The sequence below is a fragment of the Penicillium bovifimosum genome, assembly GCF_028826915.1.
Source record: "Penicillium bovifimosum strain IBT 22155 chromosome Unknown utg000002l_segment0_segment0, whole genome shotgun sequence".
NCBI lineage: Eukaryota > Fungi > Ascomycota > Eurotiomycetes > Eurotiales > Aspergillaceae > Penicillium > Penicillium bovifimosum.
This window is the reverse complement of record NW_026622711.1, coordinates 1856614-1881937: the sequence shown is the minus strand read 5'-3', so window position 1 is coordinate 1881937 and position 25324 is coordinate 1856614. Positions and strand designations below refer to the sequence as shown.

The window sequence follows — 25324 nt, the reverse complement described above, 5'->3', positions numbered from 1 at the left end:
TTCAAGGTGTATCATCAATATTCAATGCCTTTATCCTAAGAAAAGATAGGAACAGTTCGCACTTAGGCCACGCGAAACATCCCTTGCCTCAAGTGCCGTGACCCCCACTTTTGTCGTTTCGCCTTTTGACATTCCACAATCTGATCCATCAGAGTCCAGTTAGTGACCTGTGAGAAAAAGAAAGCGAGAAAGACCAACAGCTACCTAGGCAACTATGTCAAGCCCATCGGGCCATCATACTGTTAAATGTAGACAGTTAGACTCGAAGCCAAACTGTGAAAGTATGAGATTCCGTACTCGTTCTCTTTAACTACTTCCCTCTCTTCGATTTCTATACTCCGTCTTTCCGTCTCTCTCTCTATGCCATCTCTCTATATTCAATACAAATAGTGTAATGTATATGCACCTATTGTACATATCTTTAATGAAGCTATTGGAGCAGAATAACTTCACAGTCCCACGGATCTGCCCGTCCCGTCCGTGGGTGGCGCCGTCACTGGTCAAATGAGGAAATGGCGATTCAATTGACAACATACAGTAAAAGGAAAAAGAAATGAAAAAAACCAAGCAGTGAAGTATACACATCCAACGCCCCATATGCAAGAAAGAAGCGCTATGATGGACCATACAGGATTTATACCGGATCTAAGAAAAAGAAAACATACACTCCCCCCACTTGTAGATTTACATACTCTTCCCCATTCCCCTCCTCCCATCCCTAGCATCGGACCTTCTACATCATTTCGAAGCCTGTCATTAATGCAGATATTTCCCGTTGCATGGCGTCGATCATAGTCTCCGCTGTAGCTCGATCAAGTCGGGATTTCGGAGCGAAGAATCCAAAGTCCAACCCATTGCGGATTGCGGCTTCCACGTCCATCGTAGGCTGTTGAGATGTAAGTAACTGCATGATGTCCATATTGAGAATGTGAGTGAAACGCATTCGACCACTGACCTTTAAGATGGTTTGAGTTGTCGTTGAGGCGCTTGGGTTCGGGTGGGTTTCGGCTGGCCCCGGTGGCTTGACACCATTGCCGGGAAGGAAAACTGGGGCTATGCCGCTAAGGTTTTCAAACTCCTCGCGTTGGAGCATTGTGAGTGAAAGTGTTGCCTGGTCACCGCTGGGTTCTCCCAATTCTAGCTCAGGCAGTCGCAGGAAATTGATGCAAGTGTCAATCTGGACACCGGTCCATTCGGCAATTTCCATCAGAGAAACACCCGAGTGTTCAGGTCGGCTGATCTCGTGAATTTCAGTTTGAATCCTACGGGCGGCATCAAGGAGAGAGTCGTTGGAGTCGCTGATTTTGTCATCCAATCGTAGTGGGACAATATTCACGGTGGGAAACACAGACTCGGCTAGACCCTCAATGGAATGAGATCGATTGGCGAGGTAAAGTCCCACGATTAGCCGCCCGTGAGACCCTGCATCGTCCCTGATTTCAGCTGCACCGAAGTTCTGCAAATGCACTCGCGCATAGATTGCTAGAAAGATGGTCTGAATGCTAAGGCCATGGCGCTTAGCAACTTGTTCGATACTGGCTATATTTGGTACCAGGCCCGGTCGGTAGTGGTGTTGCACAGAGCCGAAACCGTCACCTCGTTTTGCCGCCGTTGAGATCTGGCCTAGATATTGTTGCCAAAACCGTCGTCGGACTTCCACGGGAGAATGGGCATGTTGGAATGCCACGAGCTGTGAAAGGTCCAGGGCGGGATTTGACCTGTCGATCTCGTCTTGGCTACAGTATGTAATGAGCCGGTCCAGGATATGGGGTAGACTGACAGCGTCGTACAGTGCATGGTGGATCTGAAGAATAAACGCCGTTCCTTGGATCGTTTGGCAAGCATGCAGTGCGACCGGCACTGCCCCCGACCCTTGTGTGGGCCTTTTTGAAACGAGATGCCGATCAACGTTGGAATGCCAGATCACAGGAATCTGCACAGCCTCAAATTCAATTTGAATGTATGGCAAGAGGGGTGAGTCAGTGGTGGGAATGAATGCCGTTCGAAGCATTGGGGTGTGGTCCACAGTTCTAGCCCAAGCGCGGTCGAGTACCTCCGGGCTCAGCTTTTGTGATACCACATAGTAGAACTGAGGATAGAACACCTCGGGGTTCAGGGTGTGCATCAAGAGGAAGTAGCACTGGCCTGCAGTGGCTGGCAACACTTTCTGCACTCGTTGCGAATCAATACCATACGTCTGGAGCAGTCCAGCCACATCGATACCGTCAAGCAACTTTTGGACGATGCTTGATGTGTTTGTGGGTGAGAATTCTGTCTGGCTATTGTTCGCTGCTTTGGCCATGTTCTTGATGGTACCGGCCCGGAGCATGTCGCTGACTGTGAGCTTGATGGACTTTTTCTTGAGGAGCGCAGCGACTTTGATAGCGCTGATGCTGTCCAGACCAAGCTCAAAGATGGTGGAGTTCCTGTCAATGGAGGTCTCGGGTACGCCGGACGTGATTGAGAGAACCTGGCGAATTGTGGACTCAACAGGCGACCATTTCGCTTCGTCGAGTGCCCGGAGCACTGCATCAGTTTCAATATGTTGTCCAGAGTCATTTTGGAAAGCGGAACTTCCACAGACCCGAATTCCTTGATCGGTGAACACCACGGTTTGCTCATCGGGACCGTCGATGATAGACGAAAGCATGGTACTCATCTGCTCCAAAAGTGCGAGGGTATCTTGCTCTCCAACAACATTTCCGCGACACGCAACCCGGCCAATGAGGTTCTCCCCGACACCTTCGACTTCAGCGCAAACAGGATACTCAACATCAGCTGCCCCGCCGACAGATCTATAGAGATTCTGTCCATATTGGCTTGATGCCGTTGCAGCCGGTCTCTTTTGGTACATGAAGAGCGTATCGAATAACGCCCGCGACCCCGTGTCTGGTTTGGCACGCCGAAGCGGGAAGTGTTGATGCTCCGATGTTGCCAAAAGAGTCTCCTGTACATAGTTCACCAAGTCCACACGCGTTCCATGAAGGATGACTCGCATAGCGACGGTGTTCATGGTCGGGAACATCACATTCTCAGACTCGGCCAGATTCCTGCCAGATAGGACAAGACCGAACGCCACATCTAGCTTTCTGACATGCGTAGCGAGTACAAGGCCCCAGCAGCTGACAAGAAGCGCCTGGAGGGTAATGCTTTGGCGTTTGCAGAACGCTTCTGCCTTGGATAGGGGAACGGACAATGATTGTTCTGCTCGGTGAACAGCAGCCGACCCACGTTCAGCATGCTTCATAGGCAAGAATGACGCCGGTGTGAAATTGGATAGTGTTGCTCTCCAGAACTTAAGAGCTTCATGACCAGACGATGCAACGATATGTTCAAGGATGTCATCAACTGGTGGCCGCGTGCAGTCAGCACCGGCATAAGACTTGGCGACATCTTCATGGAGCAGATTGATTGACCAGCCATCATAGAGAGCGTGTGCGATTGACAAGACAATGTACCGCTTATCTCCATCCACCGCCATGGTGATAGAGATCAGGGGGCAGCTTGCTAGCGCGGTCCGGGCCTTTGACCGCTGGGTCTGTATGATGGATTCCACGGAGACGCCATGAAGATGGACAGTTTGGAAGTCAATATGTTCCTCACTGTGAATTATTTGGGCATATGCAACAGGAATCTCCGGATCCCATATCTCGACAAATGAAGTACGGAGAACAGGGTGAGCTCTGATAACAGACCTCCACGCTCGCTCCATCTTCTCAATGTTCACATCTGCCTCTAACTCGAGGATTTCGTGGTTGTAATAATGCTGGTACTGAGAGGCCATCATCTCTGCCACCATAGCCTCTTGGATTGGTGTAGCTGGTAGGACTCTAATTGCACTCCGGGGAAGAAGACCTTCATCCCCGAGGAATTTGAGCAAGGATTTCTCCAGCTTATGGAGCATTGGCAATGACCCGTTCATGCTATGGCCATTTGCTGTTGAGAGTTGCTTGCTCATGGCCTTCACTGTACGATGACGCATGATGGAACTCACGGGAAGTTTGATACCAGCTTTGCTCAAGCGCGAGGAGATTTTGATTGCATCAATGCTGTCAAGTCCGACTCCAAATATCGAAGTCTGCTCGCTGATGGATTGTGGTTCCAGTCCCGCAAGAGTCTCAATCACGCCGCGAATTGTGCAAGCCTCGGGAGTCCATTCAAACAAAGAGTCGGTGTCTCCAGCACCTGCGCCTACTGAGATGTTGGAAGGTCTGTGATGACCGTTCACCTCGCCATTCGTCACAGTTTCTGTGAGGGATACCTCGTTCTCCCTGGGCAACTTTTTGTTCGGATCTTGTGCAAAGTCAAAGAGGATTTGCTCGAAATTTGACAGCATCTGCTGCGCATCCTCCGAGGCTATCGCATGCCTCTTCGCAACAAGGGTGGCTGTTAGGGACTGCTTGCCATTGCGCACAATCTCAAAGGCCAGAGGATACTCGTGATCGGCTTCCGAGTCAATTGTACGCCATAGCCCTTTTGTCAGTGACTCCCTGTCATCGTCTTCCCTCTGGAAAACGAATAGAGAGTTGAAGAGCCGCTCGTCAGGATTCTTTCCAAGCCACTTCACAATATCTCGTAGAGCTGTGTATTGGAAGGGGATCGCCGACACGTGGTAGTCATGACAGCGACGAGCAACATCAGACCAAGTTTTCAAGCCATGAAGTTGAACATTGCTCGGAATGGTATTGAAGAGTGGCCCAATAACCTCGCTGATGCCTTCTACGTCGACTGTTCTGCCCGAAGCAATGATACCGATCGGTGGGACAAATGAGTACTGCTGCTGGAGAGTAAGAAGCCAGCAGGCATGGAGTACGGCTTGCTCGGTGATATTGAGGGACTGCCGGAGATGGTCGACTTGCTTTGTCGCATTCATCTGGGCTTTGAGCAGAATTGGCGTACTATCTCCCAGGCCGTTGTCGGAGAAAGGTCGAGCACGACATCCAGCAAGATGCTCCTTCCAGAACGTTTCTGCCGCAGGGTCTTTACAAAGAGGACCGAAGTGCAGTACATCAAGGAAGTTCGGGGTCACCTTAGGATCCCTACTTTGGCCAAGGTAGTTTCGGGCAACTGACTCCAGCAGCAGGACCAGACTGTTTCCATCATAGAGAGCATGGAACATATTCAGGCACATTATTGCTGTCCCGGGAGAAGAGATGACTCCCACTTCCCATAAATTTGATGAAAGGTCATCAAGCAGGTTAGTCCACTCCTCATATCGCTGTTTGCGCAAGTCCTCAATCTCCCCTTCGGTCTCAGTGGTATCGAAGAACCAAGGGAAGGCTTCATTTTTCAAGATAACTTGGGCGTAACCATCCGGAGATGGCAAAAACCTGGCGCGCAGCATTTGAATGTCTTTTTGTGCCTGGTACCAAGCTGCGCGCAAAGCCTCAAGATTGACGGAAGTGTCCAACTCAAAGGTGAACGAGGAGCAATACAACGGCGTACTACTCGACAGGTAGTGGTATATAATACCCTCCTGGAGTGGGGTACAAGGCGCAATCTTTTCAAGATCACCACCAGAGGATCCGACTTGCTCAATGACAATATGACAGTTCTTGTGAGCGAAAGCCTCAATTTCTTGCTTGGCAGTTTGTCGGATAATACCCAAAGACACTGAAGATGAAGATGAACTTTGCAGAGCTGTCGCCATGGCGGAAATAGTAGGGTCTGCAGCATGTTAGTTGGGCAACCTCTAAATCAACATACAAAACATGATACTTACACTTCATGATAATCGATGGCTGGGCCTGAGAAAACCCAGTCTCCCGAAGACTCCTTGAGAAAGCGATCACGGAAATGGAGTCCAGACCAAGTTCATAGATACTGGACCCCGACGAGATCTGCTCCTCAGGAGAACCGATGAATCCGGCCAGAACAGAAATGATCTTCCGTTCCTGGACACTGTCTGCAGGCTGGCCAACGCTCATCGAGCTCAATCTCTGGATATTCTCCAGCGAAAGGTCCTGATAAACACTCTTCAAGAATTTCATGTCAACCTTGTTATTGGCAGAAAGTGGGAATCGGGTCATCGGAATGATGTGTGTAGGCACCATATACCCGGGAAGGTGAGTGCGACAAGTGCTCTTGATCTTTGACAATAGGGTGCGATCATCTTCCGACGACCGGACTTCAACATTGACGGCGCGAGATTTCTGGTCTGCGACAGTGGTGAAGAACGAAACAAGTTGCTCCTTGGACTGTTTGGGATGTGTGATGACGAGAGTGGCAACCTCGTTCAGTTCAGGAATAGCTTGTTTGATGACCTCGTTGATTTCTCCGATTTCAAGTCGCTGTCCTCGGAGCTTGACCTGGTCGTCAATGCGACCAAGGAACTGGAAGCTTCCATCATATAGGATTCTGACAAGATCGCCTGTGCGATAAATGCGATCACCGAATTCGGGCAGTTCTTGGAATCGCTCTTTGGTGAGCTCTGCTCGATTGAGGTAGCCTTTCCCGACGAGTGGTCCTGAGACACAGAGCTCGCCTATGCTGCCGCGTAAGACGGGCACTGTCGTGCCAGGGCTAAAGACATATGACCCTACATTGTCGAACTGGGGGCCGATGTTCGAGGCTTTGTCATTGGCAGACATCCTTGGGAGCATTGTACATCCAATAGTCACTTCTGTAGGCCCATATCCATTGTAGATAACACCATGCTCACCCCAGGCATCGAGAATTTCTTGTTTCAATGCCTCTCCTCCGGTGATGAAGACTCCTCGGCACAGGGACGGGACATCATTGGGATGAACTAGTCTTGCCAAGCTGGGAGTCAGATCAATATGCGTAATCTGAAGCTGTTGTATTGTGCCAGGCAAGTCTTCAAACAACAGGTCTCGGGGACAAGAAGTGACACAAATTCCGACACTCCAGCTCCAGTACTGTTCGAGGACGCTGACATCGAAATGGAAGGAAGCGAATTGTAACCACCGGGAGTCTTCATCCCAGTGGCCTGCGAATAATCGTTGGAATGCCAACATTGCCTGCACAGAATTGTTGTGCGTGATCTCACAGCCCTTTGGTGTCCCGGTTGTACCGGACGTGTACAGGCAATAGCAAGTATCATCGGGCTGAATTGGACGAGCGAGGAGCACATCACTTGATGATAATCCATCGAGCAGACCAGGTTCATCAAGCGCCTGGACATCAATGCCGGAGAGATCATCCAATATCGCCTTCTGTGACTGGCTGCAAAGCAGGATTTTGGTGCCAGAATCCGCTAACATGAAATGCTTGCGAGAAATAGGAGCACCGGGGTCAATCGCCAGATAGGCGCATCCAGCTTTCAAAATACCCAGAATTGCCATGGAGGCTTCGGGACACTTGTCAAAGCATATGCCAACGATTCCACCGGTGGCAGCTCCTTTTGCCTGCAGGAAATGCGCAACCCGGTTTCCGCATGCATTGAACTCATGATAAGTCCAGCTTTTCTTCTGCAGACTTTCTGCCGTTTCTCCAAAAGCAAACTCAAACGCAATTTTCTCGGGAATCTTCAGCGCATTCGCTTCGACAAACTCATGAAGTAAAGACACTGTGGTTGGTATTGGCGCCTCTTTGGCAGGTGTAACAGACAGCAGGCTGCCACCTACTGAATGGTGATCTGTGGAATTGGCATCTGGACGGAAGACAGTGTCCTGCAGGATCATGTCAAATTGGTTCAAGAGGATCTTTGCTTGCTCTGTAGGAACGAGATCTCCTCGATAACTCAGCGAAATTCGGAGGTCTGTCGATTCCGGAATCAACTCTATGGAGACAGGATACTAGAAGATGTTAGTGTAGAAAACATCTAGTCTGCCCAATTCCACTTACATCAATTTTCGTCTGCTCTTCAGTAATTCTCCACCCTTCAGTGTCATTCGCACCCGAAGCAAATTTCTGATAAACAAAGAGTGTGTCGAAAAGCGGTTCATCGCTACCCACCCAACGCTGGATGTGCGACAGAGGTGTGAACTGATGCTTCACCAGCAAAGCGTTTCGCTTTAACGTACGATTCAAAAGTTCTTTGTTATAACCGTCGACACACAGGGGTGTCGGCACTGTGACCAAACACGGGAATACCGCGTGTTGAGCCGCCACAGATAGACTCCTACCTGATAGCACAGTGCCGAAAGTGACGTTGGATTCGCCGGTGTACGCAGAGAGTAAGCGAGCCCATGCGACTTGCCCCGCAGCTTGCAGGGTCACGCCAATATCTCTGCAAGCATCTTCAAGAGCCTTGCGTGGCTGCGAGGAGCAGATGTATGTGCTGAGTAAAGATCGCTCAGTGGTCCGCATGGGATGCAAGTCCGGGAATTTGGAAGGCTGGACATCTGGGGCCAGTTCTTTCCAGAAAGATTGAGCTGACTCGCTCTGCCTTTGGCCCTCAAGGAGAATGGGACCAAGCGCGGCCGTGAGCTTTGCGGGTGTAGCTAGGGGCTTCCCTTCATAAACTGTCCTGACATCTGCGAATATGGTTTCCAGTGATTGAGCATCATAGATGGCGTGAAGAGCAGAGAAATGCATGACACTGATTTTCTCGCTTGCCTCGACTTCAATTCTCCAAGGGGGCCTGTGGAGATTTTCCAGGATGTCTTTTTCTTGGACATCTGGGGTGCATGTCACGGAGAGTGGCGTCTCGAACCATGGTATTTGGCTCTCTTCATGATAAGTTATCATCGCAAAAGGTTGCTGTTGATCGCGCAAGTGGACAAAACCAGTCCGGAGCATTTCATGTTGTCTCATAACCTTAGACCACGCTTCTTTCAGACGGTTCTTGTCCAACGGTGTTGAGAAGCGTAAAGCCATACGATTAAAGTACGCTGCGCCCTGGGAACGTATGAATGTGGCCAGCATACCGTTTTGAACTGGCGTACAAGGGCGTAAAGACAGCACTCTTTCAGGTGAAATCCGAGTCTGTTCGCAAACTGATTGTAAATGTTGCTCCTCGAAAAGCGCAAAGTTATACTCGACTTCCTCCAGAGCTTCTGAGCTAGATGTGAGAAGAGCAGCTATCCGATCAATGGAAGCAGCCTGATATAAGTCAGAAAGTCGAGAACATAAGTATAAACCAACAAACAGCGGGGAGATGAGTTACCTCAAGAATATCACCGGATGGGATTTTGTATCCTAAACCACGCAACTTTGCGGATACCTGGACAGCATTGATACTATCCAAGCCAAGCTGGAAAATTGTCATTTCATGCGACATTTTGTTCGAGTCAATATCGGAAAATTCACAAAGAATGTCACGGACAATCTGCTCTTGACGAGACCATGTCCGCTTTTGACGAGATTTGGTCGGGGATTTGTGTGCGGCCTTTTGCGACACTTTCTGATCGAAGACATTGGGTATTTCTAGTCCCAATACTCGCTTGTCGGACGCCTGAGCAGAGGGATACTGCACAATGTGTTTCACCAGCGCCACGAAGTCCCGCGCAATCTTTTCGGCAACAGCGCGGGACAGATGTAGTACTTGGAAGTGAAGGCAAATTTGAATGCTGTCGGTAGCATCGTCGGGAATGATCTCGCAGATCAAGGGGAATCCCATATTTCCTTCGTCATGAATAATTTCCCAGATCTCGCGATCGAGGTCTGTCTTTCCGTTCTGGAAAATGACCAGGGTGTCAAAGAGACTAGAGCCATCGCCGAGAATACGTCGCTGGATGCGCCGTAGAGGACTGAGCTGGTGAGGTAATATGTCGCTATTGCTCTTCTGAGACAATTTCATGAGGTCATTGTTAGTTGCGCTGGAGGGCAAATTGATTCGAATGGGGAGTGTGTTGAAGCAAGGCCCGACTATTCGATCTACGCCGTGCAGGGGGATAGTTCGGCAGCTGAAGACATTACCAAAGCAGATGTCAGAGGAGTTGGTGTATAAGGACAAGAGTCTGGCCCATGCGGCATGAAAGATATTGAGAGGAGTCACGGAGAGGTCTTTGCATTGCTGTTTGAAAGACTTGAAAGAAACGTCCAGTGAAGTTTGGATTTGCTGAGATGCTGACCCATCTGTATTCGCCGTGGACGTGGGTATGCGAAGAAGGGTGGGTGAAACCCCAGACAAGTACTGGTCCCAATATTCGTCTGACGAGTCAGCTTTGGCAGGGGTCATGTAACTGATGAAGTTGCGGAATGGAATGATCTCTGGTAACTCTTCACCCGCAAGCGATAGTTGGAGCTCGTGCAACAACTGGCTAATAGCGCCTCCGTCATAGAGCGCATGGTGGATTGACAGTAGAAGATGTGTCTCTTGTGAAGTCGGGTCGTTGATCAGGGTCAATGAGTAGGGTAAATGGCCGTCTACTGGAGAACGCTCCTCAAAATTGGTCTTGATCTCCTTGACGACATTTTCAAATTCTGACCGGGACACCTCCACGTTGAACCACGGCAAGGTTGAAATTTCCAGTACGACTTGAGCATATGCAAATCTCTTGTGGTTTGTCTGCTTGAAACATGTTCTCAAAATATCATGTCTCTGCATCATGTTTGCCCATGCCGCTCTCATAGGCTCAGGATCAACCCGCACAAGGAGCAAGAGATGGTTGAAATAGGCTGCACGACCACCAGACTCAGCTGCAAGCATAGCCTCCTGCAATGGAGTGCAGGGGTAAATGCTTTGAACGGTTGATCCTGCAGCTTTGGAATCATCTTCTGCTTGACGAGCAAAATTGTCGCCGAATATCATTGTTGGCGACGCCTCAGCCTGTGCGGTCTGGTGCCCGTGAGGTGTAGCAGAGATAACAGCTGCAAGCTGAGCTATGGAGCTATGCCGCAGGATCGTTGACACGGCAAGTCTGCCACACCCATATTCCTGCAGGGTCCGTGAGAGAGAAATGGCGGAAAGGGAGTCCAGACCTAGCCTGTAGAAGGATGTATGTCTGCGGATGTTGCTGTGCTCGGTACCAGTCACCGTGGACAATGCAACAGCAATTGTCTTCTCCAGGTCGGTGAAAGTAACATCAGTGTTCTCGGTGTTGAGCCTCGGCGAAAACATCGCAAGCTCCCTCGCACTCAGCTGTTCAATCTTTCGTCTCAGAATAGGGTAGTTGGTCTTGTAAGACATGGTGAGTTCAATCTCGTCCACAAGAACAAGAAGATATGGAAGTCTAGAAGAAGGTACTTCCTTGATGAGCTCTTTGAACAGATCGTTCGTGGCTTGTTCGACTTGAACTGAACCTGATCGCTTTTCCGAGGGAACCCAAAACACAGCCAACCGCTGCTGACCCAGTTTTGCCTCATCTAAACTGATGCTCACAAACTCTCGAACCATCTCCAGAGATGCGAGAAGACGATCAATCTCATCAAGGTCAATGGAACAAGCGTGGGACCGTGTAGAGCCCCGGGAAAGAATGAGCGTTCCATCAGGAAGCAGTCTGCCAGAATCGCCTGTTTTGTAGATTCGACCGTGGTCAGGGTGATTAAAAAACCGCCCAGTCACCAGCAGATCTGAGTTGGAAAGACAACGACCAACTTGGTCTCCACCAAAGCACAACTCTCCAATGGCACCCCGTGGAAGAAGACCGAGTGATTCTCCATATTCCATGATCATGGCAGATGTGCCTTTCAGCGGTCTACCGATGTTCTGTATACGGGTTGACTCTTTCATGTTGCAACAGGTAGTACATGCGTGAGCCAAAGCACGATCGCTGTATGCCTGGTGTAGACCTCTGCCAGCCCATTTGCGATGAAGCTTGGGATTCATTTCTTCGCCCGAAGAGAGGAGATGCTGCACACGGGGTGTGGCCTGCGGATCTATACGGGAGGCTAGCCTTGGGGGCAAGTGAAGGTGTGTTATGTCCATATCTTGACAAACTTGCTCAATTCGAGTTCTCAAGATGACACCCGAAGCTGAGCACAATGTCAAGCCTGTGTGCCAAGCAAAGAACGTATCACAAATAGATGCTGTAGTCAGGTTAGAGAAACAACCCATCAAATGATTTATGGAAAGACTGACCACTTGACCCCGGGGGGCATACAAGGAGCTTCGATCCAGATGGCGTTGGGTACACGCCCAAAAGAGCACCGACGTTGCTCTGTAGACTCTGGCGTGAAATGGCAACGTATTCCGTCGAGGTATCGTCAAGAATCGTCACTTCAGCATAGGCAACGTCGGCCCCTTCATTGGAATAGAGAATGTTAAACTCATGATAGACATCCAGCGAGTCAGAGAGGTGGATCTGGTGGACAGACTTCAGAGAATCCCAGCCATCTGTCTTCGCGAGAATGGGATCAACAATGCAAAACTTTGATTTTGCGGCAGAGAGAATAGAATGAATCCTATCAGGTGAAGCCCTAGGCAGTAGAAGAAGACCAGCACCGGCTTTGGCAATGCCAAGGATAGCAACGTAAAGATCAAGAGACATTGGCAGTCGGCAGGCAACAAGATCACTTTTCGTCACTCCTGTATGAAGCAGCAGGTGTGCGAGACCATTGGCTCGGGAGTTCAGTTGGCTATATGTCATGCTTTCAATGATCGAAGCAGTGGTTTCTGGCTGCCAGAGCATCAACTCGACCGCTACCCGGCTCGGGTCTGTCGAAGCGATCTTCTCAACGCCAAATGCTAAGCTTTGTAAGTCAATTTTAGCTGCTGCATTGTGAATAGATAATGTCGACAACGGAAGATAAGATCTGATCTGCTCAATGGGGAGCTTGACCTTGTCAATCAATATGGAAGCCACGGTATCAATCTGCTCGAGAAGGATCATAGCCTGCTCATACGGCAGAATCGATTTCTGATAAGTCGCCCTGGCAAAAATGCCTTTCTCACTTGGCTCAAACTCCAGCAACAGCGCGAATTCCAAGAATTCCCCCGCTGCAACTTCCCGGAACACCGAGCCCTGGTGTTCATCCGACCAAATGCTCTCCTGCCACACGATGGCCGTGTCGAAAAGACTGCAATCCAAATCAATGCCAGAAGCCCTTTTGATCTGGTGGAGAGAAATACTACCATGCTCGAGCGATCTCCGGTTCATGTTCTGAATGGCCAAGAGCAGATCCGTCACATCCTGCATCTTGTCAAGGTCCATGCGGGTAGGCAAAGTTGTGATACAAGGTCCGAGAACAGTTTCGATGCCTCTGAGGGGCAGAGTCCGACCTGAAAACACAGTTCCAAAGGTAACATCGCCTGTTCCCAGATAGGAGGAGAGGATGTAGCAAAAGGCAGCTTGGAAGATGGTTTGCCGGCTCACACGAAGGCGCTGGGAGACTTCATTGAGTTTGGATACAGACATCTTCAACATGCGGGTAGCCTTCTCAGTTCCAGGCATGATTTTAGAATCTCCATGGAAAGTTGGGAAAACTGCAGGATTCAGTCCCTGTAGTTGCTCGCGCCAGTAGGATGAGGACTCTGTTGCCGATTTGTCCAATTTATTTTGGATGAAAGAATTGATGACAATATTGTAAGGAGCTTTGGAAGTGGGTTCCTCCATGGACAAAATACTTCGGAGATCCTTCATCATGAGCTGCCAGGACCATCCATCATAGATCGCATGGTGTATATGAACGAGCACACGAGTATGGCCCTCCTCTTGCACAATCTGAACCCGGAATGGGTTCAAAACATCATGGCCGGCACTCAAGCCTACATCGTAGTCGAATTTCTGACGCACACAGATATGCTCATCAATTGTATTCCAAGTGAAGCAACAGTACGAGTGATCTTTGAGTCCAATCTCCACAAATCCGGACCGCAAGATCTCGTTGAAATTCGCCAGTTGTCTAAATGCAGATTGCACCAAGTCCAGACTGACCGAGGGCTCGAAATCCAGCTCGATCCAATTGCAATATGCCTTATTGTCTCGAATGGTCTCCAACAGCATGGCTTGCTGGATATGGCTAGATGGGACAATTCCCGAGACCTGCTCACTCAACTCCAGTGAGTCCACACGTGCTGCACCTGCGTCCGAAACAAGCTGAAGAATGGATTGTAGGGCAGATTGGGAATAATCAGTTGGTCTCGCTGCTTCAAGGCTGGCAAGCTGCCAGATCGCATCCACCGAGTCAGCCTCCAGCAGGGCCGCAACGCCGAGACGGATCCCTGCGTCCAAGAGATGGGATGCAAGGCGGATCGCTGCTAACGAATCAAGGCCTGCTGCTGTCAGACTCTCTGTCGGCGAGAGCCGTCGGCCCAGCACGGCAGCCACGCATGAGGCAATGTAGTCCTCTTTCTCGTCTCGGCCAGGTTGATCGTCCAAAGGAAGAGCAGTGCTTCGGCGACGAACGAAATCGGCTTCCAATGTTTTCCGGTCGATCTTGCCCGAGGGAAGCTGGGGAAATTGATCGACGAGCACAAATTCTCCAGGGATCATGAATCGGGGCAAGAGCTGACGACAAACGTCACGGAGACTGCTATCTGTAGCTCCGCTGTCTGTGGCCAGTACAAATGCAACTAAGTTTCCATCGATGACTATGGTTACAGCACTGCGGACCCCAGAAGCTCTTGTGATAACATGCTCAATCTCGCCAAGTTCTATGCGCTGACCTCGCAATTTCACCTGGCCGCTGGCAATTCGACCGAAACACTCAATCTCCCCGGTCGGAAGCATGCGGGCTTTGTCTCCCGTCCGGTATAGTCGGCCATACAACGGGCTGTCTATAAAGGCTTTGGCATTTTCTTCGGGCCGGTTGATGTATCCGTCCGCTAACTGAGGACCACCAACCACAAGCTCTCCAATCTGGCCGAGTGACAGAACATGAAGCTCCTCGGAAGGTGAGTCGTGTCCGGTTGGGAGTGACATAATGTATGCAGAAACTGTTTTGAAAGGCTTCCCAATCATATTGACCCGATCCTTGGCCTGAAATTTGGTTGCAGCGGTGCAATGGATCGCTGCTTCTGTAGGCCCGTACATTCCATGAAGAATGCCATCTCGGCTCTCAGATTGGCCGAACTCATCCACTACATGCCTGGTGAGCATTTCACCGATTGTGAGGAGCACCTGCAAAGATGGAGCTGCAGCTCGTGTGCGCAACAGCTCTCCCGCCACCGTTGGGGTCAACTCAGCAGCATCGACCCCCATTGTGATCATCACATGAGAAATATCAAGAAGCATGTGCTCTCTCTCTGCGCCGATGAGGGTTGCCCCTCGCATCAGCGGGAAAAACACCTCGAACACAGAAACATCAAAAGTGGGAGATGCGAATTGCAAAAATCGCTTGAAGGGGGGTATCAAATCGTCGTGCGCAAGAAGGGATTGGGTGGCAGCAAGATGGGACACCCCGACACCTTTGGGGCGGCCCGTAGAGCCAGATGTGTACATGACATATGCTAAATCGGTAGAAGTGCAGTGGGTTGAACATGGTTCTGTAATATCGGTGCTGGTTTGGATATCGTCCACCCGAAGAATAGTAATATCCTCTGTCGGTGATATCCTAGCTGCAAGAGCGTCGCTTGTGACAACCACGGACGCAGCCACATCTTGCAGGATAAACTCGATGCGGTCTGTTGGTGCATCGGTATTCAATGGACAAAAGGCTGCACCGGCCTTGAGAATGGCCAGCCATGCGATGTACAATTCCAGAGACTGGGGTAGAAGTACCGGCACAACCCTCTGCACGCCATCTGGGGTAATCGAAGCACGAGCTATTGAGCTCGCAAGCTTTGAGGAAAGTCGGTCCAAGTCGTGATACGACAAGCAATGAATGGTCCCATCCGAGCCGAGAAATTCGATCGCGTGGTGTATATAGTCCAGGCCGCGGAGTGCCAAATTGTGTAAGAGCTGAGGCCCTGGCAATGTAGAGGGAGAGGCGTTCGAGATGGCTAAGTCGGGAATTTCCGTGGCAGACAATGATACCTGGATGCCTTCCTGAGCCGCCTGGTCTTGCACAATCTGCTTTAGCTGGTTGCCTATCTGGAGCAGGAAAGCGGCATTCATGCCTCCAGTAGCACGCAAAGCTCCTGATCGAGTGGCGGGGTCCAGGGCCCACCGTAACGCTGGGGGATGTCTGTCGTCGCTGAACAGCGCATCTCCCAACACCACAGCTGTATGTTTGACCGAGAGATCGGATACAGCCGCCAGTTCCGCTGGCTGGACCGTTCGGGCAGCTATATCTGCCTTTACTGGCGCCCCGCTCAATAGAAATACCGGGTTTTCCTCAGTCGTAAAAGCGCGCAGTAAGATTGCCCATGACAAGGCAATGACCTGTGAGGGCAGTTGGGCATCCACCTGCCAGGGAATGATGTGAACATCATCACCATCCTCATTCACGGCGGGAAATTGGGTGAATCGATCCATGACCGAGGTGGTTTCTTTCTTTTTCCCCTCTCAAGTCTTGGACATCGTCAAGGGAATAATATAGTAAGTCTGCTTATTCGGTCCAATTAGATGCAACGTGAGTGGCTGATCGGTTCAGAGGATCTTATGCAGGCAAACGCGCCAAATCAAAGAGGGCCCACATACAGGGTTTAGAATAGGGGGGCTTTTCTTACTCAAGCCAGCAAAGTGGGAGGGGCACACTCCAGGGAAGTTGGGAGTTGAACGATCTCCAACGAGCTAAGCGCAGTAAATCAAGTATGAGAGAGAGTGGATGAGAAAGTTGAAAGCTGTCTGCGAGGTTCCTTTCCCGGTGTAAATGTCATTGCCAGGTGACTTTATTACAATTAGTAAATTATAGATGGATCCTGGTTTATATTAGGTACATGTACGGAGTAACTAGAGGCTGCCTAACATTTTTAATACGGAGTGGTTAGTTACGGGCTGATGGTGAAAACCTTGGAAGGCCACGCTTGTGCGTGGCTTTTGCAAGGGATGCTTGTGGTCTTTTCACCTCGAACTTCGGAGCTCACTGGTTGTGTGTTTCAAAAGCGTTTCTATACCTAATCTGGACTAGCCCCTGTAAGTCAACCCACTTTATAAAGCTTGGCGTCCCGCTCGCATGAAATTGGTATACACAATAGGGAATGTAGTATATACTAGTCAGTTACAACGGAGGTATCATTCGTCGCTCCTTGGCTCAGGTTGGCTGGTTCTCATCGTAGCTTATCTTCTAGGAAATGCTCGTGAATCTACGGTACCTTGAGCTCCCTAACGATCTGTCATTCTTCAAGATCACATTAGACACACCGAAGAAAGTAGACTATACACATTTGAAGTCTACTAGCGCATTCCTATTGACTATGATGCGAAGATCGAGCTGAGCAGATCGCCGAAGTATTTACCGAACCGAACCGTCCGTAGATACCGAGTCATTTTCAACCTCGACGTTTCCTTTAATAGAGGTCTCGTATTTCAGGCCTAGGACCTTATTACGCCAGGTATGGCTCTGGTCTGTGGTCTTCATCTCACTCAAAATCCTCGGCCATGGTTGGAGAATTCCAATAAGTCGGAAGCCGTGCTCCCCTGGAGGTATTTGACATAGCCATTAGCCACTAGGAACAAGATCGGCTGCTGCAGGGGGTCGGTATACTCGACCTGCCAACCCTGTATATTCAGAAGCAAGGTTATGTGGATGGATTTCTCAGTAACTAGAACATATGAGGCTATCTTCCCAAGACAGTCCATGACCAAGGCATATATATAGGATTAGTATTCTCCGGTGGTCCAATCCTCTACCATGTACGACAGGCGCATGACAAGACCCCCTGTTGTCTCCAGCAGGCCGTTGATTTCCATGAAGGTGTGATACGTCGAGTCATGGACCAGTCAACGACACTACACGGCAATGGGTTGTCCGGAGATAGGGCGGACTCTCGAGTTTAGCCGCCAAGAAATGCCCCCTGACTGCATGAACCTATACTACACAGTACTGTGTATTAGCAGACTACTATACCAAACACGGCCCGGGAAAGTGCAACTTCTTCTGGCCAAAGCCAAGCAGCGGCGTTATGGAATGGGAGAACCGCTGAGCCATATTCCCATCATGTGAGGTCTTTTCTTGTCGGTTGAACAGTCGCTGCCATGCCGGGCGCGCAAGTGGGGGTAAAGAACTCCGGTTATTAATGACGTAGCCTGTATTGTACCTGTATTAGAATCATTCATAGGTCTGTTTGAATATTCAGATATTTGAACAGTAGATTCATATATTCAAAAGCTTCCAATATCTCGTAGACTCGTTTATTCTATGATGGAAACTGCATATCACGAATACCAAACAGCCTCTAAGCAAGCACAATCTCATTCTTCTTCCTACTTTAAACCATAAACATCCATCCAAACAAGCAAGTTACAGTCACGAGCCATTCATTCTCTGGAGGAACTTTCCTAGCTCCGTAGCTGGCAGACCAACCCCCACTTTATTAAACGAGTCCAACGCATCTGCCAAGAAACGTGTGCTCTTCTAAAATACGAGATAATTACCTCGATCTTTCAGACCCTATATTACCCAATATTTCCCGACATCGGCCGTAAGGTCTTTTCCGGGAAATTACCCTCAGGTATTACAAACAACTGCTCGGGTGAGGTGCATGACGCATGAAACCTTCCCTTTGTTCTTTTTTTCTATTTGTGTCTTCCTGCATAGTGGAGTATAACAATGCCTATTATGTAGATAAGATATTAGGGACAACATAGCCATTGTTTGTAGTCATGTACCTACTAAGTACATAGAACCAATACAGTAAATCGGGATCTCTGCCAAATAGAGATTAGAAAAGAGTAAATTACAAGCTTTATGTGGAGTGAAAGTTACTGATTGATAAAATTTGAGATCCCGAAAGCGCCTGATTCGGCCTGAACCAGGGAAAATGCGACGCCGAACCCTTGGCAGTTCAAGCGAGACCTTTCGAGGGGACCGTCGTGTACCCACTTGGTCAGGTCGCTCAACTTATCTGATCCGCTCCGGATCCTTTTGCGATCCGACAGGAAATATGAAAGTGGGCCGACATTGCGTGAGCATGTACGACGTAAAGCCCGCTTTATTTTCTCCGACGCGCTCTTTTTTTGGGAGAGATTCGGAAAAAAGTAAAAAGCTTGAAAGCTCCCCTTGAAGCTCTTCGTTCCTTCATCTTTCCCCTATCTCGTACATAATTCTACTTCTCTCTCACACCTTTCCAAACCTTGACTGGTCTTATTGCGCGGAATGGAACCCATTACCCGCAAATCGGAGCTCTCCTTCCTCAACGATATGGTGCCACACACCCAACCCCAGTCAGGTCGGTCGGTATTGCGACCAGCTGGCTCCGATGAGATGCATGATTTGCTTTGTGTCGGATTTGGTCCGGCCTCGCTCGCTATTGGCATTGCCTTGAACGATGCGATGGACCCCGCTCTCAACACCCTGAAGAACCCCGACTTCAAGCCTAAGGTCTGCTTCCTGGAGAAGCAGAGCCAATTCGCCTGGCACTCTGGTATGCTGGTTCCGGGCTCGCGCATGCAGATCTCTTTCATGAAGGACCTTGCGACTCTCCGCGAACCCCGCAGCAGCTTCACTTTCCTCAACTACCTGCACCACAAAAAACGTCTGGTTCACTTTACCAACTTGGGCACTTTCCTGCCTGCCCGCATGGAGTTTGAGGATTACATGCGCTGGTGCGCCATGCGCTTTGAGAAGGTCGTCAATTACGGCGAGGAGGTTATCGAGGTCATTCCCGGTCCCACCAATGCCCGTGGTGTCGTCGAGTTCTTCACGGTTGTCTCACGGAATACCGGTACTGGCGAGCTCTCGTCGCGCAACTCCCGCAAGGTCGTGATTGCTCTCGGTGGAAAGGCGAAGATGCCTCCTGGATTCCCCCAGGACCCCCGCATTCTGCACTCCTCCAAGTACTGCACTCAATTGCCTCAATTGTTGAACGATGATTTGGCTCCTTACAACATTGCCGTTGTTGGCAGTGGCCAGAGTGCCGCTGAGATTTACCATGATTTGCACCGCCGTTACCCCAACTCGCGGACCACACTCATCCTGCGCGATACGGCTCTACGTCCCAGTGATGACTCTCCCTTGTACGTCTACACCGACACAACTCCAAGTGGATAACGACATAGCTGACTTGTTTTTGTCTGTTTTCTAGTGTGAACGAAATTTTCAACCCAGAGCGCATAGACAAGTTCTACGGTCTGAGCGCCGAAGAGCGTCAGAAGCGTATCGCTACCGACAGAGCCACCAACTACGGCGTGGTCCGTCTGGAGCTCATTGAGGCCATCTATAACGACATGTACATGCAGCGGGTCGAGAACCCGGACGAGACGCAGTGGCAACAGCGCATTCTCGCGGAGACCAAGGTCGCACGGATCGAGCACCACAACGCATCGAAGCGGATGCGTATCCACGTCAAGTCGGTCAATAACCAGAGTGAACACAAGGAGGTGCTGGATGTGGACGCCCTCATGGTCGCAACGGGTTACCAGCGAGATGCGCACGAGGATTTGCTCCAGAGTGTGCGCGGCTTGCGGCCCGTCGGCGCCACGGGCTGGAACCCCGGGCGTGATTACCGCGTTTCGCTTGATGCTGCCAAGGTCAGTGACCAGGCCGGTATCTGGCTGCAGGGCTGCAACGAGAAGACCCACGGTTTGAGTGATTCCCTGCTCTCGGTGCTTGCCGTCCGAGGTGGCGAGATTGTCAGCTCCGTGTTTGCGGATCAATTGGCTGGCGCTCCTTTGGTGCAGGACACCCGGGTGCGCGCTATGCTGTGAGAGACCAACCTTTGAAATGTGTTCCTCATTTCGTGATTCCTCTCGGGCTTTACTGGGCGGTAGGCCGAGATGGGTCTTTTCAAAAAAATCATGTCCGGCGAGACAGCTCTTCTCCGTGATTCCCCCTCGCTGCGATCGCTGTTCTGGGTGAACATTTAGACATCCCCTGTTTAGTTAGATTGAATTTTTCCTGCTTCCTTTTTCCTGACTTTTTGCGTCAATAATCTGTTGTGCCAATATTTTTTTTTTCGCCTACAATACAACATAGCCGGTCGGCCTCACCACACCCTCACCACTCAGCCGATCTTCAGGTACTCGTGATTATCCCCGTACACCGAGGTAATTGAGTTCCACCGATGAAGTAAATTCGGCGAATCCCGTCTCTTCGGAAGTGCACGGCTTAGAAAATATCGACTAATAAAACTGTCTCAACAGACCAACCTTGGAAATCGATCCCGTGTGTGGCTTTTGGCACTGCGGGGCAAGTTTTTGATCAAAAATCGCGCGAACTCCGTCATGGTGGAATTGCCTGTGTCGATCCTAACTTGGCTGACAGCAGGTATGTCAGATGAACAATATGCACCGATTCACATCTTTGTATATGTTTTTACTATTCCCTCTCGGTTGAGCACTGCAGTCTTTGAATAATGTAGGGGATAGATGCATTTAATCCCATCAAATCAGATAATCTCAAGTGGGTCCTGCATGGATCAGATAACTTGAAAGTTTTTATCTAATCAGATGAGGACTCGGGACTTGGCTGGTTTTGGTTCTCTTTTTTTTTGCTTTTTTCTTACTGTTTAAATTACCTGCATTGTCTGGACTCTCGACTCTGAATTGGTTAAGCTTGGCTTGTCAATTCTTATATACTACGTTATAGACTTTCCTATTCTACCCTAAATTCTCCGGAGAAGTGACCCATTAAGTAGCGAGATGCACGAGAGCCTAGGTGATATCCGCATTGTAATGGCCGTACCGTCTGCTTCCTTGTCTTTACTTCAGAAAGAGCCTGTTCATCTAAGATTTTAGGTATGTGCTGTAGAACCTGCGTCTTCTCTGAACTAAATAAGCCTCAATCTCATCCATCATGCAATCTGAAATCATACCGAGAACTGTATTTTTCAACTCAAATGGCAGCCCCATAGACCCATAAACTCACCCGGTACTCCGTACACGTGGCCGAGAGATTAGATCTTCTCCGATTTGACATCGCTGGACAGGAGCCCATTGACTTTCCTGTTTTAGTCGGCGATATCGGATGTCTCATCCTAGAGAGGAAACTGCCATGGTTGTGCTACACCGTCAACCCCATACCGAGGTAGCTTTCAAAATGGAGCTCGTGTGGCTGATTCGGACGTGTTTCAGACTGTATCATTCGACATTCAAAAGCCGTTAGATGGGTCGGCTTCGGAACTTTGCCGTCCTAATAGAACACCATCGCCGATGCAGTCAGCCAAAAGCCACATGTCGCTAGTTACTGACCGCTACATTGGAAAAAAAAGAGACCACGATCGTGAGGCCACACTGGATTCACGGCAGCGGTTCATTCTGCACCTTGGGCAGGCTGCAGCCCTGCACAACTGTAACAGCTAACGCACCCGCCGGAGCCGCTGCGCTTGGCAAGGTCTCGATGAAGGTACCTTGCCACATACATTGCGCTGGTGTATGCACCTCGAGAGCTCCCACGCAGGTACCCTCGTATTGAAACGCAATACAGGGGTATGTATCTACATGTATCCTAAGTGACACAGCTCCAAATGGACGCACCAATCGGCCAGGGATACCCTTCGTAGGTATCTTTCCAGAAACACCGGTGGAAGGTCCGGTACTCGGCTGTTAATACAGTGCGCTTATGGGTGCCTGTTAGCGGCAGGGCCAGATCCAAGGGAAGATTGACCATCTTATCTGATGGAAGGTGGGGGTGGTCGAGATTGAGGGACCTTGGTGCTAATCTTAATGGGAAAGTTAGAGTCGCTCTGAGACAAATTGACCAGAACTGCGGCCAGTCAATTGACTAGTCCAGACATCACAAAGTTTAGTAGTAAAAGAAATCATTAACATAGAGCGTCAACTGTACAGGACCCTTTCTAAATGCAGACATTCGGTCGTGCCACGTGCCTCAATGATGCAACACCACGCTGATTTGCATAATAAAACACAGAGTATAAGGATATCAATGCAAAATCCGGAATGGAAAACAAAGGTATGTAAATAGCTTAGGTCTCTCAGACCATGTGTTCAGGATCCTCGCCAGCAACGCTACGGTAACCTGGACCCTCACCAGACTGGTTGCTGGTGCGCATGCGCATCGGAGTTTCATACATCTCGTGATAGTTGATCACTTGGCCGTCAAGCATCGCCGACCCAGTCTGGCGCTTGCCAAAGAGCGGAGCCGGGTCGCACCAGAAGTCGCGGCAGTTGGTGACAATGCCGCGGGAGAAAGGGTTACGGGGTCGAGCCGCCTGGGGTCCGTCCCGGAGACCGTCCTTTGCCGTCGTCCAAAAGGCATCGACGCCGAGAAGAGAAGACCACTGTTGGAGGCAGCCGTGCTTGCGTCGAGGGGGAGGAGGACCGCGGAGAGCCGGGTTCGGCCCTTGTCCAGAGGCCGAAAGACCAGCAGCTTCCATTGATGTGGTTCCGGCGGTCATGGCCGATGCAAAAGCTTGGGAACTCGGATAGGACCGGTCAATGTGGTGACCCCGCATGTTTTCGTAGGTGGTCTGGTTGCGGGAGATCTGGACAAGCTGGACGGCACACAGCATGGTGACCCAGACCAGCTGGAGAGTAATCCACACATTAAGAACCAAGGTGAAGGGATCGCGTGAGGCATAGTCACATAAGGTGTCATTGATGACATTGCACGTAGCGTTATTAGGGGCGGGTAGGGAAGTGATGTCTGTATCATGTTAGTTGACCCTTCAAGACACTATGTTCCTCCCCGAGTACTCACAAGCAACAGTCAACTGTACGAACAGAATGATGCCGACTTCGAGGGAGACAATATAAAGAACAAAGTGACGGAGATTGTTCGATCCCACACAGTTGTCGATCCACGGGCAATGGCTGTTCGAAAATCAGTGATCGGGTTAATAGAAAAGTTCTGAAACACATACTGATCATGCTTCGCAACGCAACGCCCACAGCGTCGACAGTGCTTGCTTCGGAGTGGCTTCCTGGCCATGCAGGGAATGCAGAAATTCTCTTCGTCGAACTTCCACTGCTCAAACAACTCCTTAACAACCTCCCTCTGTTGGTTCCTGCTGTTCAGTTTTGGAACATAACCCGGGTCTTGAACCATGGCAAAGGTGTAGAAATAAGTAGTCGAGCAGAAGAAGACAGCAAATAAGATGTTTAAGATCGGGGAGGATGAGTACGTTGCTGGCAGCACCTTGAAAGCATAACGGATTCCGACCCAGAATAACGTGCCAGCAAAGACACCAGCCAGATACGGTGTTTTATGCAAAATACGGTATTCTGAGGGTCCCTTGTTCGCAAGTTGCTGTGCAACGTACTGCATCCCGAAGACAGCCACTAACACGAGGGGTACAGCAACGAAGACCGCCAGGTTGCTGAGCATCCAGATGGCAACCAGGATGGTCAAAAAGGGCCAAAGGAAGAAGAACTTGGCCATGATGCTCTTGCTGCGCACAAAGCTTGAGAGGCCTAGAGGAACCACCTTCTGGGTGCCATCAGGTTCATAGCCGCGCTCATTGAGGGAGCGGTACCAGACCCGCAGGGTGTTCATTTCCTGCGCCACAGTCGCGGGTGATTTTCCATCGCGAGTCTTCGCGAAGCGGTCGGCGCCGTATTCGAGCAACTTCAGCACACAGGGCATGGAGCCTTTAACGAGCGCCCAATGAAGGGGCGTCAAGCCACCTTCGTCCACAGCGTTCGCGTTGGCGCCCCATCGCAAAAACAGATCTACACATGCAGGATATCCCTTGTATGCAGCCCACATCAACCCAGTATGCCCTTGTTGATCCATGACATCCACGGGGATCTCTTGGTGTAGAAGCAGAACGACCAGGAAAGCGTTGCCATCGATGGTCGCAAGATGTAGAATGTTATATCCCTGAACGTCGGTCAAGAGAGGATCCGCTCCATTCTGTAGCAAAAGATTCACAATATAGTAATGACACCGCTGGGCGGCCCACATGGCTGGTGTTGCCACCGACTCTCCTCCCTTGGCGTTGACATCGGCTCCAGAGTCGATTAGGAATTTGCACATTGCGTATTGGTTATTGATCGCCGCCCACTAGAAAGAGAGAATGCGGTCAGTAAAGATTTCTCTGTTATTCCCTGGCGTTGGGTTACGCAAGAGGCCTTGAGTAACGAACATGCAACGGTGTAATCCCCTCCTCGTCGCGGTAGTTTGCAGTGAACTTTTTGGCCGTAAACAAATTTTGCATGACACCAATCTCTCCCATCCGAGCCAACTGCATCACATCCTCTCCTAAGGGGATTGACCCTTTGGGTGGACCAGTTCGCAAGCTCTTCATCTCCATGTCGGTTGGAGGAGCGGGAGTCCCGTTGCCATTTGAAGGGGTCGAACCGGGTGTTTGGTCTAAGCTAAGACCTGTGGATTCGGGGGAGGTTTTGGCAGACATGTCTGTTGTTGATGTCTGGAGACTCGGGGTAGAAAGGAGACTCGATTCGGGGAGTGTATTGTTTAAGACGGGAATCTAAGCGGACATCGCGCATCCGTCGCCGGCGCATCCACAGATTTGAGGAGATATGAGTTTAGCAGTTCCGAGGGTATTGAAGAAGTGAGATGAAGTGAGATGTTGAAG

At 50.1% G+C, this 25324-nt stretch overlaps 3 protein-coding genes across 3 annotated transcripts; 1 reads left to right on the top strand and 2 right to left on the bottom strand.

Annotated features, from left to right (window-relative positions):
* Positions 1-733: 733 nt before the first annotated feature.
* On the bottom strand, positions 734-16202 carry sidC (nonribosomal siderophore peptide synthase SidC; the record flags this gene model as incomplete). Its single annotated transcript, XM_056662655.1, has 5 exons — positions 734-5667; positions 5723-7757; positions 7807-9006; positions 9071-11874; positions 11927-16202. The coding sequence occupies 5 exons, from the start codon at positions 16200-16202 to the stop codon at positions 734-736; spliced, it is 15249 nt and encodes a 5082-aa protein (XP_056524768.1).
* Positions 16203-18984: 2782 nt separating this feature from the next.
* On the top strand, positions 18985-20534 carry N7515_001910 (uncharacterized protein; the record flags this gene model as incomplete). The annotated part of the gene is made up of 2 exons (XM_056662654.1): positions 18985-19844; positions 19913-20534. The coding sequence occupies 2 exons, from the start codon at positions 18985-18987 to the stop codon at positions 20532-20534; spliced, it is 1482 nt and encodes a 493-aa protein (XP_056524767.1).
* Positions 20535-22759: 2225 nt separating this feature from the next.
* On the bottom strand, positions 22760-25141 carry N7515_001909 (ankyrin repeat domain-containing DHHC palmitoyltransferase family protein; the record flags this gene model as incomplete). Its single annotated transcript, XM_056662653.1, has 4 exons — positions 22760-23430; positions 23485-23597; positions 23648-24789; positions 24872-25141. 4 exons carry the CDS (start codon positions 25139-25141, stop codon positions 22760-22762), a joined length of 2196 nt encoding a protein of 731 aa, XP_056524766.1.
* Between the last annotated feature and the right edge of the window lie 183 nt (positions 25142-25324).